Source organism: Microtus oregoni, unplaced genomic scaffold (assembly GCF_018167655.1).
Source record: "Microtus oregoni isolate MIOR12 unplaced genomic scaffold, Mior012 000001F_ref0000356, whole genome shotgun sequence".
NCBI classification, from domain to species: domain Eukaryota; kingdom Metazoa; phylum Chordata; class Mammalia; order Rodentia; family Cricetidae; genus Microtus; species Microtus oregoni.
The window spans coordinates 52,216,361-52,236,487 of NW_024543060.1; the positions used below are offsets into that span (position 1 = coordinate 52,216,361).

A 20,127-nucleotide genomic window follows, 5' to 3' on the forward strand; every position below is an offset into this window, starting at 1 on the left:
ATAAATTAGAGTCAAGTGGATGGTTTCGAGCAATTTGGTTCACATTTTGAGAGGAGCGTGACTACTGTCTGGAGACTGTCTCAGTATGAGTTTGATGGGGAGAGTGGCAGCAAGGAAGCCAGCCTGTCAGGAGGCTCCTGAAGGTCAAGTCTAAGGTGTTGGTGACTTGCTTAGAGCAGTAACGGCAGAGTTTGTAAGTACAGTCCAGATTTGAAATATATGTTGGCCCTAAATTCAAAATTGATTGTGGCCTAGGATGGAATTACATATAAAGGGCTCCAAGAATGATTCTTTGGACATAAAGACACAGCACACACACACATATTGTACTGTATGATTTTGTTCATGGACTCGCGACAGACACCTCCCAGGAGCAGAACAGTAGTCTACTGGGAGAAGGCTTTGAGGACAGGATGTGGACAGTTCAGCTTTGTGTAGCTCTTATGCAGGTCATTGTAATGTCTGTGAATTCTTGGCCATGTCACACCCAGAACACAGCATTTCCCAATTCCACCCAGTCCTCTGACTCTGAAATTCTTTCCACTTTCTCGTCTGTAAGATTTCCCTGGACATTGGTGGGAATGATGTGCATGTCCACTCAGCGCTGAGCACCCGGTAATCACACCTGGACCACTTAGGAGTCTCTGCAGTTAAGCTGCCCACTTTGAGAGAGACAGTCCAGCCTGAAGGAGCCTGCTGCCCAGCCGATGACCTGAGGAGTGAGGACTGGCTCCAGCACGGCCTACTCATAGCTTGTTTGTTTGTTGTTTTCTTTTTTTAAAAGAAGCTCCTCTGACCAAAGCTGGTAGTAGTACTAATATATGGACCTAAATATAATTATTTCTAAAATAATTTGAAGGCACCATGTTCTCTTAGAAAATAGCAACATAGCTTCCCCCACTATATGGCCTGTAATCTCTACCATCTGGGCTTTTGACCAGGTTGCAGTACCAGTTGTAAATTCTTTACTGTGGAGTGAGCTTCAGTCACCATTAGTCAGTGGTTAGTGTCCCCCATCCCCAACAGACTTACCATGATTGCCCCAGGTAGTAAGACCTTGCCTGTCTGGTCTACAGTGTGGTGAGCTATATCCATAACTGAGTAAGACTTGGCCTTCCTTCTCTGGCATCCTACATTGTACCTTCTTAAACTATGAGAGCAAGCCAATAAGGGAGGAAGCGTCTAGTTCAGTTCCAACTCAATTTCTGTATGTCCTGTGGCCTGTGGTGTATTCAGCAATAGGATCTTACCATATAGTTCTAACGGGCAAACTAATAGCAGTGGCAATAACCTGTATTATTTTGGTTCTCAGAATACTTCCTAGCAAATAACTTGTAGCCTGCCCCTGGCACTTGTATTTTCATTTGATAACCTATGGCTTCTGGGAGCATCTTGATCTACCTCTTTGGAGTGTCTCATTCAAACTTAAGAAAAAGTGTGTGTGTGTGTGTGTGTGTGTGTGTGTGTGTGTAAGTATAGAGACTAGAGCACAACCTAGTGTGTCATGACAAGAATTTCATTGGTTTGAATCTCGCTGTTGGCCAGACTGACTGGCCAGTCAAATAAATCTTCAGTGGTTTTATCATACCCAGTTATGGTTTTAATAAACCTAGTTATAAAAAGGAGAAAGGACAACTATGTCTCTCAGGTTAAAAATGACATTGATTTTTATAGTAGTCTTGAAAGAGAAGAAAGTAATAGACTAGATGGCTGTCCCCATCTATGAGTAAGGAAACTTAATTTTTTAGAATAAACAGATCTTATTCTAAGCCCAGCATGGTGGTACTATTGCCTGTAAATTAGGCACTGGAGAGGCTAAGACAGGAGGATTACTGTGAGTTCGAGGTCTGCTTGAACTGCATTGTAATGTTAGGGCAGTCAGGGCTACATAGCGAGAGTCTGTCTAGTGTCATCTCAGCATTGCCCAGGTGGAATACCCATGCAGCTTTGCAAATTGATACTGAGTTTTTCATACTGCTTTTAGTATGTCAACGAAACACCACCACCACCAAAACAAAACCCAAAAGGCAATGAGCAATTTAAGAGGCGACTTGTTATTGCTCTTCCTCCCTCCCTCCCTCCCTTCCTCCCTCCCTCCCTCCTTCCCCCCTTTCTTTTTTCTTTCTTTTTTAAAGGGGAGATATTTTACCTCCAGCTGGTTGCTGTGAACTTGGCACTGTTTAAAAAGTGTGGCTGTGTGAGGACAGTCTGTGGAGGGGGATGGTGGATGGTGGGATGGTGGGATGGTGGGAATCTTTGGATATGAGCTGTAGGGCTTATGATGGATAGCTATGGTCAAGAGGATAGAACGGGAGGAAACATCAAGCCAGCAGCCAGCCCTGGCTGGAGACTGGCGTCTGCCTTCCACATTCATGCGCACACATATGTATGTGTATTTGCGTGCACATATGTACATAAACATGTACACATTCATACACTATGCATACATTCACACAAAGGAAAAAGACCAATTTTTTATTTTTAAAACATTAAAAATTGGATACTGGGGTCTTTTTTTTGTATTTCAATGGAAAATTAAAAGATTAAATGAAAGTGAGACAAATGGATCTCTGTGAGTCTGAGGCCAACATGGTGCTCAGCAGCTCCAGCCTAGCCAGGGCCACAGAGTGAGGCTCTGGTCCCCCACCGAAAAAATACCAATGCAGCCATCTTTTAACTTCAATTTCAATTGTGGAGACAGGTGTCACTCCCTCCTCCAAGGCAGAATTAGTGTCCCCAGCAGCTGAGAGGAGGAAGGCAGGTTTAGAGCAGTGGTTACCAACCGCTTTGGCAAACTTTTCTCCAAAATTATCTACACTGTGATTCATAAGCGTAGCAAAATTACAGTTATGAAGTAGCAATGAAAATAATTTTGTGGTTGGGGCTCACCACAACACAAGGAACCGTATTAAAAGGTTGCAGCATTAGGAAGGTTGAGAACCTTTGACTCAGAAACTGTAAAGGGCTGGACAGCACATGATTGGTCCTTACAAGGGTACAAAGAGATCACAACAGTGGAAAAGTAGCTAACTTGTGAACGCCAGATGCCTGGGTTAAGTTCTGTGTAAGAACTAAGTCTAGAGTGCTTCATTATTGTGGCAGTTAGAACTGTCTTTCAGAAACGTGGCCGCTTCCCTATCAAATCCTGACTTCCAGAAAGATAAAATAGTTTATCCTTACTCATTTGGGGCCTGGAGCAAAAGCTTAGTCAAAAGAATGGCCTCCTGTGATTTTATCAGGTGTGTAATTTATTCTGACTGTATCTGGATGCAGGCTAACTGCCCCCAGGCCCATTTCACAAGCTCAGGATACAGCAGGTGGCTGGCTGCCACATCAGATAGTATGGCCCTGTGGATTGTGTCACTGGACTGATTCTACCTGGAGGTATGGGAACTGACTCTTGAATGCTGGGTGAGTAGTCTGCCTGCAGATTTGGGAGGCAGGAACTTTCAGGATTGGGAATAGCTGTGAGGGCTGGAGGGATGGCTCAGTGGTTAAGGGCACTTACTGCTTCTGCAAAGGATGGGGTTTGGTCGCAGGACCCACTCACAACCATCTGTAATTCTAGTGTCAGGGAACCTGACACCTCTTCTGAAGTTTGAAGGCTCCTGCACACACATGCATAAACACAGATCCGTAAAATTAAATAAACAGACATTTAAAAAAGTGACCATGATGAGGTAGCATGTGTGAGTTCGCAATGCCACAGTAGCCAGGGCATGCTTGGTGAGGAGGGTCTGCGTGGACCTTGGCTGTATGCCTACAGGTGGCCTAGGAGGGATGGCATTACCATTACCTACCCGTGTCTAAGAGGGTAGATAAAGCTTTTGAGTTGGAGTATATTTGGGGCTCCATCAAATATATAATTTCCTCACGTGTGGAGGCAGAGCCAGAGGATTTCAAGACTTGACTGTCTTCAAGTGTGAGCTGTTCTGCTCAGGATGGGTACTGAGGTGAGCCGTTAGGGTGTGTCTGAAGGAAGAGCTGTGTGTGTCAACAGAGTCCAGTCTCCATTTAGAGAGGTGGATCTCTCAGAAGGCCATGGGGTCTGTGGAAATGCTGAAGTCAGTCCTTATAGGAGAGGACCTTCCTTCACCAAGACACGAAGACATGAAGCATCAGCTTGTGTTTCTTGTCCCGGCAAGGTACCTTTGTTTCTTTGAGTTAGCTTCTCTCCAGAACTGTTTTAGTTTTGTGTGCCGTGTACCTGAGTGCTGGGGCAGGGATTTTACATGGTTTTGGTCAGGGTAGGACGAATGTGGGAACTGTTCTTCAGGATGATTGCACGTTTTACTCACAGGGAGACACAGCTCCAACCCCAAAAAGGATCTTTATTTTCCTGCTTTCTGTCTGTAACTTGCTGTAACCTGTCTAAAGGCATCAGGTAAACATGCTTTTATTTAGTGCTCTTAGCAGGAATAACTCGGTTTGCACATGAAGACATTTCCTTTGCACCTGAGAAATGTCAGGGTTGAGATTTGTTCCTGTGTTGGAATCTGAGTCTAGGTGGTAGTTGGTCAATGAGTAACATTACTCTCCTGGCAGTTCTTAGGTGGCTTAGTATGGTTCTTTGCGGACAAAGCGGGCACTTTGAGTTTTTGCGTGTTATCTTACCTTTGGGGCACACTTGACAGCCTGTGAAGACTCATCTGACCTTTGTAGCAAGTCTCTTGGGGTCTAGGGAGATAGTGTGACTTACATTTTATGGGTGGAAATTCAGGCCCATAGGAGTGCATTGTTCCGTGTCTTACACTTCCAAAGCAGTAGAACCCATCAGCTCATGCCTTGCCTGATGGTCATGCCACATCTGTGACCATGCTGTTAGCAGGCATTGATTTCTTCCCTAGGAATGAAGAATACAGTGACCCTTCCTTTCCGAGGAGAGAGACTGATGGCAATGCCACCTGGGAACACCTCAATCTTCCTCTTTTGGTTTGTGCTAGTTCTCAGTTGTTTAAAAGTTTTTCCTCAAAACTTTCATTTTGTGTGGTACTGGATATTGAACCTAGGCCCTGTGTGTAGTTTGGCTCTTCGCTTTCAAACTTTATGAAGGCCTTTCTTGCTGGAGGTGAACGAGCAGATCCAACCAGTTCAGACCAGCAGTTTCAGACTGAATGGGAAGGCTGGCACACTTAGCCTCTTGTTTTTCCGGGGTAGTTCTGTCACCTTTAATGATTTCAGTCTCTAGGTACTGACTACCCAGAGGCATCCATGGTTTTTCAAATGCTGGGCTGCACTATTGTGACTCCACATGTCTACAAACTGTATTTTCTCTCTGTGTATCCATCTCATACAAAACTGGCAAAGTACAGCCTCTTAGATCTTTTAGCCAAGCACGTTCAGGGCATGAAGACTCCACAACCATGGTGCTCACTCACCCATTCTGTTATGTTTCTTCTATTAGTTCATGAGTAACTTGTATTAGATTTGGTTAATTCTTGAACTGTGTGGTGTAGGTGTTTTTAACTCCAGTTTTACATTATTGATCTTTTCTTGAGAGTAAATACATAATACACAGATTTAGCTGGCTCAAACATTCTTCAGAGATTAGCTGCTTAGAGGTTTCTGGAGTGTTCTCTTTTCTTGAGCCAAGTTTAGCCAAGTCCATTGTTCTTGCACCCATGGAGTGTGGTGCACCTGAGGTTTTTATTCAGAGAGTTGCCTAGAATAATGCATGTTCACATTTTCAAAATTATATAAGCTCTTCTGCATTTTCTGTTTGTTTCCTGTCATAGATGCTCAATACTGACAGCGCTTCCACCATCTTGGCTGTTGTGTTATTAGAATAAATTGTGTGTTTTCTGTAACTCCTGGTGGCTCTTGTGTGCAGGGACTAAGTTCTTATTTTGAATAATAGCAGTTCTGGTCAGTGCAGAGCCTTGGGGGGAAATCAGCTGGGCTCTTGTTTTCTAACTGAGAGAGAAGTGTTTGTTGTGAGGTTGAGCTTGTGCTGGTCCTCAGGCGCTGTCGTTCCTCTCCTGTGTGGAAAGCTGCATTCTTCCCCCAAATGCAAGCATCAGTTTGCATTTGTCATTGCTGTTGTTCCTTGTCCCAGAGAGCTTTTGTTTTAAAGAAAAATGGATATTTAGATTGTATCATTTAATTACTTTGCTTGGCCACAGTTTGCTTTCTTAATATCAACAGCCGTAACCAATTCTGGGAACTGATACATGTGCCCAAAATTAATGCTTTAGGGTTTCAGAGAAAAGTGTTTTTCATAATCGGTATGCTAGTCGGGTTGATAAGCTGGTTTTATTCAAATTCACACAGGCGTCACTATAATATGTCCATTACTTCAACTTTCTTTCCTGATGATTTTCTTCTTTTGCAGTTAATACATAGATTTAGTCTGTTGTACTTAGCTTCTAGAGAGTTCCCCACTGTATGACTGTACTACATTTTATCATCGACTTCATAAGCAGCAAACTTTTTTTTGTCTATTCATGCTGCACTGAACAGACGGGCATAACCTCCCATGTAAGCATGCCAGTTAGCTAAGTATTCTGGAATCTAGAAATTCTTTCTTACTGCAAGGTCGTAAAAACTATCCTCTTAGTAAATCCTCGTCAAAGCTTTGCTTTTTGCAAAGACATTTGGAATTTATAAGAAAGTATCATCATTTATTCCCAGTCTCTTAAGTGAAGTAACTGTGATACTGAGAATGTCTGTGAATCTCTTGAAAAAAAATCTCATTTGATTTCTCTCATCAGAAATGAAGTGTACCAATTAATATCATTATGTTGTGTGCTTTGGATTGAAACCTGGCCCTCATGAATGCTAGGTAAGCACCTGTGGATGCTAAGTAGCCTAGGAGCTGCATCCATAACCCCAATACACTTGATTGCAGTGACTTAAGATACCATGTGGTTTTTGCCTTACATAAAAGACATTTTGGAAGATGGAATAAGAGCACTTATATCCTGGGGTAACCACCAGTCATCTGATTGGACTTAAGACCCACTCAGTAGGAGAGGACCCATGGTGTCTAGCACTGTGAACTCAGAAATTACGTGTAGCTAGTGAGGTCATGGGTTTTAGGGGATCCACCTGCCTCCACCTTGTGCCCCCATGCCTGGGTAAAATAGCATTACTTTGGACAGAGTAGGTTGGCACAGTGCTGCAGTAGACCACTGTGTGGCTATAGTATTAGGAGAGCTGGTCAGCATGCCAGCTCTTCTGTCCACGGGTGAAGCTGTAAGGGCTGCTGTGTAGCTCACTGTATACGTGACCCAGCAGACGTGGAGAAATGCCCAGCTAGCTTTTGCATTTCAGCTTTGTTTTTAGTTTTTTTCTTGCAGTGTGTTTGCACAGTGAGCCCCTTTCTCAAGCAAAAACCCCAAATCAAACCCAAACCAACAATAAGGACATCCTGTCAGAGACATAGTCAGATCCCATCCCATATGTGTTACAATTTTTATTATTTATTTTCTTGATGTCTTAAGGCATTAAGATATACTTTCTCCATAAATAAAATAAACTAGAAGTGAACATTGTTTTCAGACTTTTATCCATCAGATCCCTGTGTGCTGGAAAAAAGTAATGACTCAGCAAATAAAAAGGGAACTTTTTTAAAGTTACTAGTCACTGTTAGAATTGAGAAATCAAAGCACCTTAAAGCCACAGTATGTTAGCTGGACGCCCTTCCTCTGAAATGTACACCTGCTATACCCTTCAGAGGCTGCCTCTGGTGGGTCACCCCTCCTCTGGTGGGTCACCCCCCCTCTGATGGGTCACGCCCCTCTCTGATGGGTCATCCCCCCTGGTGGGTCACCCCCAACTCTGGTGTGTCACCCCCCCCCCCGTCTGATGGGTCACGCCCCTCTCTGATGGGTCACCCCCCATCTGGTGTGTGCTCCTCACTCTGCCCCCACCTCTGTTTCCATGTTTCGTCTCACACCTTTGGTTCCTCTCACATGTCAAAGGCATGAGTCTTCAGTTATGGTTTCCCTTTGATTGATAACCAAGTTATGTTCTTAGCATTGTATATGTAGACTGAAAATTTTAGGTAGAAGCAAACTTAAAGAAGTACTCTGAAAAAAGGTAAAACCCCCAAGAATTTAATTGCTTTCACTTTTTTCTATTTTTTAATAGCGTGCTCCTGTCTATTCACAGCAGTACCTCGTGGTGTCAAGAAGCCTCAGTTCTGCAGGACATGACCCTCAAGAAAAAGTGAGTATTTTATAAACACTCTCAAGAGTTAAGTTAGAATAGTTTTACTTTCTTGTTGCCGCATCGTGTTCAGTGGATGGATTGAATTTTATTGATGTTGTAATTGTAACATGAACGATATGCTTGTTTGTGTTTCTGTCCTGCCTGGTTCCCACAACTGTTTAGCCCCAAAGAAAATCACACATAGGTCTCCATAAATTATAAGCTGATTGGCCCATTAGCACTAGCCTCTCAGTGGCTAACTCTCACATCTTGATTAACCCATTATTCTGATCTATGTTAGCCATGTGCCTCAGTACCTTTTTTTAGTAGAAGAATGCCTTTGGGGCAGGGACCAGGGCGTATCTTCAGTGCTTTAGAATTTCTGAGGGGCTGGAGCACCTGTTGCTATTGCACAGGACCCGGGTTCAGTTCCCCACATCCCGGAACCATCTGTGACTCCACTTGCAGGGGATCTGAAACCCTCCTCTGACCTCTACAGGTACCAGTCCCACACATGCATGTACATACATATGCATTCAGAGAAAACATTCATACACATAAAATACATAAATTAAAAAAAGTGTTTGAGGCATCTATGTGTGTAATTTAAAAGAAAATTTATGGCTGGAAGATTGATGTGATGATCCATATTGAATCTGTACAGTTTATGAATACAGAAGACATGCCAAATGCAAATATTGATTTTCACACAGTTTTCTTACTGCTTAGACAGTTTGGCGTGAGTGCTGTAGGAATGAGTACTGTAAGGGTCTGAGGAAATGCTGAAGGGGACCGAGACCCCAGACTCAAATAGTATGTAAAAGCAAAGGGCGTTTATTAATATTCCAACATTTGCAGGGCCGTTCACCTGTGCAAAACGGTGCCGACCCTGAGATGAGTGTGCAGGCTCCTTTCAGACACAGTGAGAGACAGTCAGGTCATCTCATACGTAGTTAGTTACATTAGTATATTTTTAATTTGTTGAGCTTTAGTCTTTATCATTTTGAGACATGCTTGCACAAGCTTGGGTAAGTCTGAACATGACTCAGAGGAGGCTGCTGGATTTGTCCTTGAGACACTGTGAGGCTGGCTTAGGCTTTCTGTGTTTTTCTCCCTAGACCCAGAATGGAAGGGCAGTGTGGATAAACAGCCCTTTGTTGGGAGACACACTTGCTTTGCCCTTCTCAGAGACCTAAAACTTAAATTCAGTTGTAAGGGAGGGAGAGTTTAACCCCTTCGATAGCAGTCACTAGCGCTAACCCTCTTTGAGTGTGTGCTTACCTTCAGGCTTCAGTGGGAGGTGCTTCCATGATCTTTGCTCTGCTTCCTGGGAATCCAGGGTAGGAGAACATGTGGAATTGTTGGTTTCCATCCTGGGCAACTCCAGACTGACTTAGAGTCACTGTGGAACAGGAAGTAAGAGGGACTTTTACTGTGTCTTTATGATTTGATAATACTTTATACTGCATATTTGTGCCAACGGTTGCTTAGCTTGTAACTAACAGCAGTGGTCCGATACTTCTACCAGATGCAGTCTGTGTAATGCTGGTTAAAACTTGACTGTTTCAAGAGCACCACATTTCTTAGGAAATACGTACTGTTTAACAGGAATTTATTGTGACCGTTTGAACAAGGAAAGGTAGATGACCTCACAATATGAGGCCTGGGTGAGTGGATTCTGTGATCAAGACTGGCTCAGGTTTCATTAAGTTAAGAGTTTACCAGTTTAGCAGCAAGGATGGTCTCAGGCTGCCTAGGAGACTAAGCCGTGTGTGTTAAATCAAGACTTCTGAAGTTTTTCCAGTTTGGAGATTTTAGGCTTTCCAAATGTAGGCTAAAACAGTGTCTTTCCTAAGATACAAGAATACACTCTATTTTATTTTTATTTTATGTGTATGAGTGTTTACGTGCATGTGTGTATGTGTACCTTGTGCCTGGTGCCCAAGGAAGTCAGAAAAGGGTGTTGGGTCCCCTGGCACTGGAGTTATGGATGGTTGGGAGCTGTCATGTGGGTGCTGAGAACTGAGGCTTGGTCCTCTGTAAAAACAGCAAGTGCTGAGAGTTGAATCCAGAACTTTGTAATATAGTAGGCATGTTTCTCTGTGGCAACCAGTATAGTTTGGTTATTTAAATAATTTAACCTAGTCAATTGATGCTTTAACCAAGTTATTATTGGGCCAGAGCCTACCAGATTGCTGTGGGACAATGGACTGTACCCTGTCACTTGTATTTTAAAGAAATGCCGATTGGCCAGTAGCCAAGCAGGAAGTATAGGCAGGGCGACCAGGCAGGAAGTAGAGGCAGGTGACCAGGCAGGAAGTATAGGCAGGGCAATGAGAATTCTGGGAAAAGATTCAGTCTGCAGTTATCATTCAGATACAGAGGAAGCAAGATGTGACTGCCTCGCCGAAAAAGGTACCAAGCCATGTTGCTAACACAGACAAGTATTATGGGCTAATAATATAAGTTATAAGAGTTAATAAGAAGCCTGAACTGATAGGCCAATCAGTTTATAATTAATGTAGACCTCTGTGTGATTATTTGGAACTGAACGGCTGTGGAACCTGGTGGGACAGAAAACTCAGTTAACACCAGATGAATTTAATTGATTTCTGGTTGTAAATGAACATATTATTTATAGTATTTAGTATTACTCTAGAGAGTAATTGTTTACTAGAAACATACATTTATTGTTAATTGTGGTAAAATCTTGTTTTTTTTTAAAGTAAGAATAACAGTTTTCTTTTTTGTCTCTTGTCAGACTTTTGATAAAATTCTCATTGCTAACAGAGGAGAAATTGCATGTAGGGTGAGTAAAATTTGAATTATTTTTTATTTTTCTCTGAAATGGATTAAAGCCCCTTTGCATCTAGATCTCGGTTAACTTATGATGTGTTTTGACTAGGTTATTAAAACTTGCAAGAAGATGGGCATCAAGACAGTTGCCATTCACAGTGATGTTGACGCCAGTTCTGTGAGTATATTTTTACTTAGTTTCAGGCAGGACTTAATTTGGTTCCATCAGGCTAGAAATGAAAGGATATTTGCTTTATTTTTCCTTCACTTGCAAAAGGTGTATTCGATTTTAAAAACTATTTAGTTGTTCACTGTCAACACAAACACAATGGAAGTATTATAATGTCTTAACTGTCCCTGCCCCCCTCAAGCTGCAGACCAAGGTGGCCAGGCTTACTGCTGGTCAGCAAATAGATTAAAACCAAGCACAAGACAGTTGGCAGATGGATGGGCTGTTTGCACAGTGCCCACTTATGAACATCTCCCAGCATAGTTCCAGGATCGCTGAGGGAATGCTGCCGTTGTCTAATCTTTCCTAAAGGCACTAATGCATTCAGCAGAAAGTTTGATAAATGAGAGATAGGCCGATGCTAATTGGATCTGAACAAAAGGAGGTATGGCGTACAGCGGTGGATGGTGTGTAATTTTAGGTGGCGTCTTTAACACAGCAGGCCTTTTCTAGCAGCAATGAACTATGAGTAGGAAGAAATCCCATGGGAAAAGAGGGCAGAGTGTTAGAACTTCGTGGACTAGATGTGAGTAGCTGTACTTTTAAGTCACTGGTTTTTGTCCTTTTGCTCTATTTTTGATAATGTCACTTTTGTCATTTAGTAATGAACTTAGTAGAAAGATCCTTTAAAGTGTAGTGGTTTTAAAATGTGTTCTATTCGAAACTGTTACTCATTCTGTCTTATTGTAACTTCCCTTTCAAAAATCTAGATGAAAGAATTGCAAACTAATTTGCCGAAAGTAAATGTTAGCTGCATAATTTATTTGATGGTTGTGTTCAAAATATCTTCTAATAAAAAGCAGTTAAATTGGTTTTGTATATATAGTTTGATTTGAAAAAAAATTGATCCTTATTCCTTGCTAATTTTTTAAAACTTGATGATTTCAGTAGTAATAATTTTCATTTCTCATGTGGTAATAATGAGATGATGTGAGAACTGCTACTTTATTATTTTTTAAAGATTTTATTTTATATATATTAGTATTTGCTTGCATGTATGTTTGCGCAATGCTTCTATGTAGGCAGAGACTGCTTGTTCTTTTCCCCACCTTACAGACCTGAATAATCACATAGAAACTGTATTAATTACAACACTGTTTGAATAATGACTCTAACATATTCCTGGCTAGTGCTTACATCTTAAATAACCCATTTCTATCAATCTGTGTATAGCCACGAGGCTGTGGCCTACCAGTAAGGTTCCTAAGGTTCCTAAGGTTCCTAAGGTTCCTAAGGTCCTTTTCCTTTGGCAGTTACCTGGTGTCTCCCTGACTCCGCCTACTCTCTCTTTCTATCCCTTCCAGCCTTGCTATATTCTGTCCTGCCATAGTCCAAAACAACTTTATTCATTAGCCAATAAAAGCAAGGCATATACAGAAGGACATCCCACATCACCCCTACATGACAGTAGATGGCATTAGAATTCCGGGAACTGGAGTTATAGATGGGTGTGAACTGTGATGTGGGTGCTGGGAATTGAACCTTGGTTCTCTGCAAGAGCAGCAAGTGCTCCTAATTACTGAGCTAGCTCCTTTCATGCTCAATATATTCTTCAAAATTCTCTCTCTCTCTCTCTCTCTCTCTCTCTCTCGTTACAACATCTCATGTAGCCTAGGTTGTACTCAGACTCTGTAATTGAAGATAGCCTTGTACTTCTGATTCTCTTGTCTCCAACACCCAAGTGTTGAGATTATAGGCATGTGCCGCAATTCTAAGTTCATTGCATGTTGGGGATCAAACCCAGGGCTTTGTGCCTGCTAACCAAACACCTATTATCTGAATTATATAAATTCTCTTGCTTTCTTTGTGAGGCAGACGCTAACTGGAAACATCCTTGAGTTGACTGTCTGTTAGTTTGGAGGACACTGCTTTGTAGTTTTCCTATCTTTGGTCAGTATTAAAATATCTTAGTAGGGAGGGTGGGGTGGAGTACCCCTTTAATTCTTGCATTTGGAAGACAGAGACAGGTGGATCTCTGTTGATGTGGGAGTGTCATATATCAATCTGTTGATTTCATTGGTTAAGCAATAAAGAAACGTCTTGGCCCTGTGGGTGGAGTAAACAGAACAAAATGCTGGGAGGAAGAGGAAGTGAGCTCAGACTCCACAGCTCTCCTCTCGGGAGCAGATGCCTGAGAGAGACACCATGCCCCGCTCCCGGGCAGACACACGCCATGAAGCTCCGACCCAGGATGGACTAGGCTAGAATCTTCCTGGTAAGACCGGTTCTCACAGATTATTAGAGATGGGTTGATCGGGTTATCAGAATTAGCCAGTAAGGGCTAGAGCTAAAGGGCCAAGCAGTGTTTAAATGAATACAGTTTGTGTGTTGTTATTTTGGGTAAAGCTAGCCGTGCAGGCGGCTGGGGTGCTGGGGACGCAGCCCCGCCACCCTTGTTACTACACTCTGTGAGTTCAAGGTCAGCCTGATCTGCAGAGTGAGTTCCAGGACAGCCAGGAACTATACAGAGAACTTGAAAAACAAAAACAAAACAAAATAAAACAAAAAATTGGTTATCTTGGCCTCATGGATTGAAAAGTCTTCTGTTTTGCAGGGAACACGTGTAAAGCGTTGGCACTCTTTAAGTGTTTGTATGATTCATCTATGAGGCCTGGATCTGGCTTCTCTGTGGGTATTTGTTCTTTGACTGCCGATGCTCTGTTGTCATTTTTTAGTCAATATTTGAATTTGTTTGGGTCTAGGAATCTGTCCACTTCGTCTGTTTTGTAGTTCATTGGTATGAAGTTGTTATGGTATTTCTTTGTTAGTGTTTTATTTCTGTGAGGGGTGTGGTAATAGCTCCATTTTCATTCCTGATTTTAGATGTTTGAGTCTTGTTTTCTTTCTTGCTTGATTATTCTGTTTAAACGGCACCAACACAGTACCATCAATGAGCTGGCTTATACACAATAGAAAATTAGCTTTGTAATTGTAGAGATTAGAAAGTCAAGGTAAGGGACCTGGAAAGTTTGGCCGTTGGTGTGGGTCTCCTTCCTGATTTTTAGGAATTGCCCTCATAAAGAGATGAAGGTTTTTAGCTGTGCCCTCACATGTGGAGGGGCTGGAGACCTTTTTGATGCATCTCTTGAGGTTGGTCATCTCATTCTCAAGACCTTAATATGACAACTTAATAGCATTTCAGACATGCTAGGTAATGTACTAAGACAAGAGCTATAGAATGGTGGACAATGAAGGCAAAATAAGCTTGAGTTTCTAGTCTGCAAACTGTGTGATTTGAACTTAACATCAAAGTTTTAAGACCTAAATGAGGAGGACTTCCAGATTTTATATCAGAAAACTGAATATTTTAAATGCTAATTATTTCTAAGTTATTTTGTATGTTTTTCATTTTAAACCGTAGTGAACACAGTATTTTTGTTTTGAAATTGAACAGAGCATTAATTTGGGAGGAAGGATGGCCTGGAGCCGTGGTTCTTAACCTTCCTAACATAGCCGCCATCCGATACAGTTAGTTCCTCATGCTGTGACCCCACCATAAAAACTAGAAGTTAGCTTTTGTTATGAATTTTAATGTAAATATCTGTGTCTTCAGATGGTCTTAGGTGACCCTGTAAAAGGGTTTTTTGACCCCCAAAGGGATCTTGGCCCACAGGTTGAGAACTGCTGTCCTAGCAGGGTCCTAGGAAAGCTGACAGGGAGAGCACATTCTACAGCCGGAGTAAGCTAGGGCCTCACGTTAGCACAAGGGGAGGCAGGTCTGCATAAACACATTGGCTCTTAGCAGAGGCCACTTTGGTATTTTGAGAGAATTTCTTGACGTACTAATGAGGGCTTCATCACTATTTTGCTAACTTACAAGGCAAGGAAGGAACATGTCAGCACTGTTCGTTTCTAGTTTACTGTGATTTTAGGTCGTTCAGAGAAGGTGAGAACTTTTTAATTGTTATATTGACTAGTAGTTTCCTTAGTTGGTGAGCAGTGCGGAAACAGTTTAGAGACGATCGTATTTCTGTCCCAGATGCTCTTAGGTAGCATCCAGTGATTCTTTTTTTTTGTTTGTTTTTCGAGACAGGGTTTCTCTGTGGTTTTGGAGCCTGTCCTGGAACTAGCTCTTGTAGACCAGGCTGGTCTCGAACTCACAGAGATCCACCAGCCTCTGCCTCCCGAGTGCTGGGATTAAAGGTGTGCGCTACCACCGCCCGGCCTCCAGTGATTCTTTGTATTTTAAGTAAAAAGATCAAAATATTTTTTCACATAAAGGAATAAAATATTTTTATTAAACCACTAAAGTTGGAAATTAAGTTTTTTGAACGAAAAGATTTAATCAAGGTTAAATTTAAAAGGTGAAGACTCTTCATTTCAACAAGGAAAATGATTCTGTGCTTCAATACTTGGCTGTATTTTTCTATACTCCCATTTTATTGCTTTGTGTACAGTCATGCTGAATTTAAATGAGCAATATCTGATATTTATAAATTTGAAACAGGACCCTAAAATCAGGAAACTATTTGTAGTGAGTTACATCTTACCCAAGCAGCCTGCTGTTTAAAGTGTGATTCCTGGTGGGTGCTTGAGTTTCAGCCTTAGGATTCCATAATGAGATGGAGTGGTGTTTCCTGGGAGTACTCAGGGGTGATTGACAGTCCAGTGAGGGAGTCATCACTCTTTGTGCCCACCCTTGATAATACTCCCCTGCTGGCTGGGGAGGACCGGAGGACAAATAGGACATCGTGATGCCCAAGTAATTAGTGTATGCTGGTTCCAGCTGAACAAACCGGAGGGTAATGATCAGGTAAATGGAACTGGAATACATTAATGTAGGCTGTGGTGTAGGAGACCTGAGGGGAACACTTACCATTCGAGGAAGTTGTTGGAATAGCTTCTTTTTTTTTTCATTTCTTTAAATATATATCATTATGAAGTAATATATTTATATCTTGGTTTAGCTCATCTCTAGTTTTACTTTAGGTATCTACCAAGAGTAATATAATTGAAATGTAACAGTCAATCATTTTCCCCCTTTATAGATTATTTCAGAATATTTCTCATCATTTCAAACTGGGCAAAAGTTAGAGTTTTTTCTTTTTCTTGAACTCATCTGTTGTTCAAGAAAACCTTGATACTCACAGAATTTCCTGCCTCAGCCTCTCTAGTAGCTAGAATTTCAGGCTTGGGAGCTACCAGTATTATTCCTAAGGTGATATAGTTAAGTAGCACATTCTTTTTACATACATTTATTATTACATTAAATTAATTTATGATTGTTTTGCCTACATGTATGTTTGCACCACATGTATGCTTGGTGTCCACAAGGGCCACAAAAAGGTATTGGAGCTCCCGAGACTTGAATCATACAGACAATAGTGCCATTTTGTGGTTGCTGGGAATTGAACCCAGCTTCTTTGGAAGAAAAGCCAATGCTTAACAGCTGAGCCATCTCTCCAGTCCTGGTGCAAGCACCATATTAGGTGTGTGACCAGAGGATGCCTTGCAGGAGTCTTTTCTCCCACTGTCTTGTGGGGAGTAGGAATTGAACTCTGGGCGTCAGAACTGGTATCAAGTCTCTTTACTTATTGGATTATTTTGCCAGCCCTGTAAGAAATACATTCTTAAGTTGCCTTGACTACTAAAGGATATGTTAAGATATTGGCCATTGTGATCCATGTTTTCCAGTTGGACTTTGTAGGCCATAACATTTCTTAATGTTTAGACCCAAAGATTATTCTGAGTATTTATCGGTATTAAACAGATGTTTATAACTGACATCCTTCAGTGAAGAGTTTGCATCGGAAAGCCCCTGGAAGCTGCTCTAGTGCTGCACACGGAGGGAAGGCAGGACTTGGTTCAATCGACTTAGTTTAGTTCTTGCACTTAGGTAATCAGTCAGAAGGCTGTTAACATTTTTTTTGGTAGGGGGTGGCAGTAAGGACTTTGGAATGAGGTTTTATTGTGTTTGAGCTTCTGGGCTGAAGTGATCCTTCAACCTCAACATTCCAAGTAGCTGGGACTATTACAGTCTAGGACCTCTGGGTCTAGTGAATCAAGGGATTTTTAAATGGCATAGTTACTTAAAAACTTGTTGTTCACTTTTCTCATAAAACTTAGCCATTAGTCTCCTTTTAAGATCAGGAATATACTGTATATACTTATGCAAATTTGAAACACTAGACCTTTCAATAAAGAACTAATCAGGAGAAGAATGCATTTGAAATGTTTAGACATTTTTTTCTTTTCTGCTATTATTGTCTTTAGAAAAACTTATTCTGCAGAGACATTATACTCTCTCAGTTTTAAATGTTTTGATTATCTTGGCTTAGCTAAATTACTTCCTCTACATTTCGGGGCAAAATGGAATAGGATGGAATCCCTGGCAGGAATTTGTTCACATTAATACGGCTCATCAGAGGCATTCTGTTTAATTGGAGATCCTGCAGGACAGTGGCAGGAGTCGGAAGAGTGTTACAGCATTAGCAATGGCCCGTCTGGGAGCTGCGCACTAATCAAGGTGCTGGAGTGTTAGCGGTGGGGGTGATCTGAATTATGACGATTATGACATGTAAGCATGTCTATGCGAACCGGACAGGCAATGAGTTAATCAAGAAGTATATTAAATGGCTCCCATGCTGATTCATTATTATCTACCATAGTGCCTGTCAGGTTGTGTATTTAAAAAATACAATTATTGCTGAATTCACTATGTATGTGAGCTGAATTCAGCTATCACTCTCTTGTTTTTCAACAAAATAACCTCAATTTGCTTTGTGCTTATAAAAGTAGAGAATTGTGTCAATTGTGTTGGCTTTGTGGGTTGCATTTTAAAGTAGCCGCCCCTCCCTTTAATGTGCTAGAGTACATCTTTAATTTCAGAGTCCTTTAAGAATTTGCTTAGCCTTCTCTTCTGTTTTTTTCTTTTTAAGAGTGGTGGGTTTTTTTTTTTTTTTTTTGTTTGTTTTTGGGATTTTTTTTGAGACAGGGTTTCTCAGTAGCTTTTGGTTCTCGTCCTGGAACTAGCTCTTGTAGACCAGGCAGGCCTCGAACTCACAGAGATCCGCCTGCCTCTGCCTCCTGAGTGCTAGGATTAAAGGCCTGCGCCACCACCGCCACCAGGCTCTTAAGACAGTGTTTTGTTTGTTTGTTGTTTTTGTTGCTTAGCCTCTTAGATTCATCATGAGTACTCTGGCTTATTTGCTACTGCATAAATGACTTGGGTTCAAAACTAAAATTCACATGTCTTTATTTTTCAATATGAAAAATAATTCAAGCATTTCAGAGAGCAATTAATATTTAATACACGAAGCTATGAAAAAATCAAAGCAGTAATTTTTTTCAGCCATGAAAACACTCTAGCATCAGATGGGGGTGGGCCCCCTTTGCTGTGGTGGGTGGTCTTTTTATGCCAGGTAAACCCATTCTGTGCCCAGCATGCATAGAGACATCTGTCGTGAAACTATCAGTTAGAAATGTACAGATTTTGAGGAAATGGAGCTAATAAATTGAGCTCCTTTAGAAAATAAATTGAAATGCAGCATAAGTCCATAAGCAAACGGTATCTATCTGTAGACAAATTTATAGTGACGCTGTACAGATGAACACACAGTCTTTCAAAAATTTTCAACACTGGCAAATTTAATAAAACTTTGTACCAAACTGTGTCCTTTATTTATTAACATAATTAAGGCAACATTATGGCTAACGAAGTGTTATCCTGTGGGCTGTGGTTATTAAAGTCCATAGATAGTGGTCAGCAGCAACAGAAGTCAAACTTGCAACCAACTCTCTCCCTTGGGAGCCGTGAGCTTAGCAGACTAAATTGTCACAACCCAGCACAGCAGCTGAGATGGTTGATGGCTTAAACCCCCTGGCGTGAAGGGCCAACCAGTCATCCGGTGAAGAAGGACTGTGACTTTATTCAGGAGTTGGGCAGGAGAAGAACCTTGGTATTAATATCTTCACATATGGATTATTAGATGTGTTTATATATTTATGTACCTGGTCATCTCACAGAACATTTCAGCGTCTCTTCTTTCTCGTGCTGGAAGCTGAACCCAAGGCATCACAAATGCTCAGCAAATGCTCTTGGAGGGAGAGCAACATGTCCTGAGCTCACCAGATTTTAAATAAACAAAACAAAGAGAGACTTACAACATTTTACTCGTTTGTTCCTAAATTTTCAGTATATATAAAAATAAAATTATTATTCCTGTTATTATCCTATAACCCGAACAGCAAAGTTGCAACTCCATAGCCCAGCAGGGCACCAGCCTTGCTCTTCTGTTTGCTATACCAGTGCTTTAGCAGCAGAAATTCTTGTTAATAAAAAGTTAAGAAGGTCTTGGGACAAACCCTCCCATTATTATAAAAGGCAGATTTCCAAAAGCACTTTCTGCAGGTCAAAAGAAGTGGGAGCTGGGATGTGACTCAGTGGGTGGGTTTGCCTAACTAGAACACGACACCCTGAGTTTGATCCCTAGAAATATACACACACAGTGAATTTGAATGACATAGTTAAAATAAACATATTTATTTTAATGTTGTTATACCTTGTGATGTGAAATAGTACTGAATCATGGATTCATTTTTCTCTGAGTATCTATTTAAGGAGGACTGGAAGTACTACCTCTTGGAAAAAGTACTCCAATATTAGAAAGCACAGCGTGTCTTTGCTGTGATGCTCCCGTGTTTGTAGGGCAGTGTGTATGTGGCGGCAGTCTGTTTCAGTATCATTGTGTGTATGCTGTGTTAGCTTCCTTCCTCAGTCCTGTGTCCAAGTTTCTGGCCAAAGGCAACTTCAGAGAAGAAGGTTTCATCTTGGCTCACTGTTCAGACAGACACGGTCCATCATGGAGTGGGCAGCATGTTAGTGGGAGTGGCTTTTTTCTCTTTCTCTCCCTTCCTTTCTTTCTTTCTTTCTTTCTTTCTTTCTTTCTTTTTGCTACCAATTGGAAAACTGAGAAAGGGGAATGTCAGTTCTCAGAGGGCCTTTTCTCTTT

General features: G+C 41.5%; 1 protein-coding gene across 1 annotated transcript in view; it reads left to right on the forward strand.

Annotated features, from left to right (window-relative positions):
• Positions 1-20,127, forward strand: part of Pcca (propionyl-CoA carboxylase subunit alpha) — a 273,582-nt gene that overhangs the window by 15,024 nt on the left and 238,431 nt on the right. Inside the window, exons 2-4 of the mRNA XM_041674725.1 lie at positions 8,092-8,169; positions 10,913-10,960; positions 11,057-11,125. Coding sequence (XP_041530659.1) covers positions 8,092-8,169; positions 10,913-10,960; positions 11,057-11,125 — 195 coding nt within the window. The remainder of the gene's footprint in view (positions 1-8,091; positions 8,170-10,912; positions 10,961-11,056; positions 11,126-20,127) is intronic.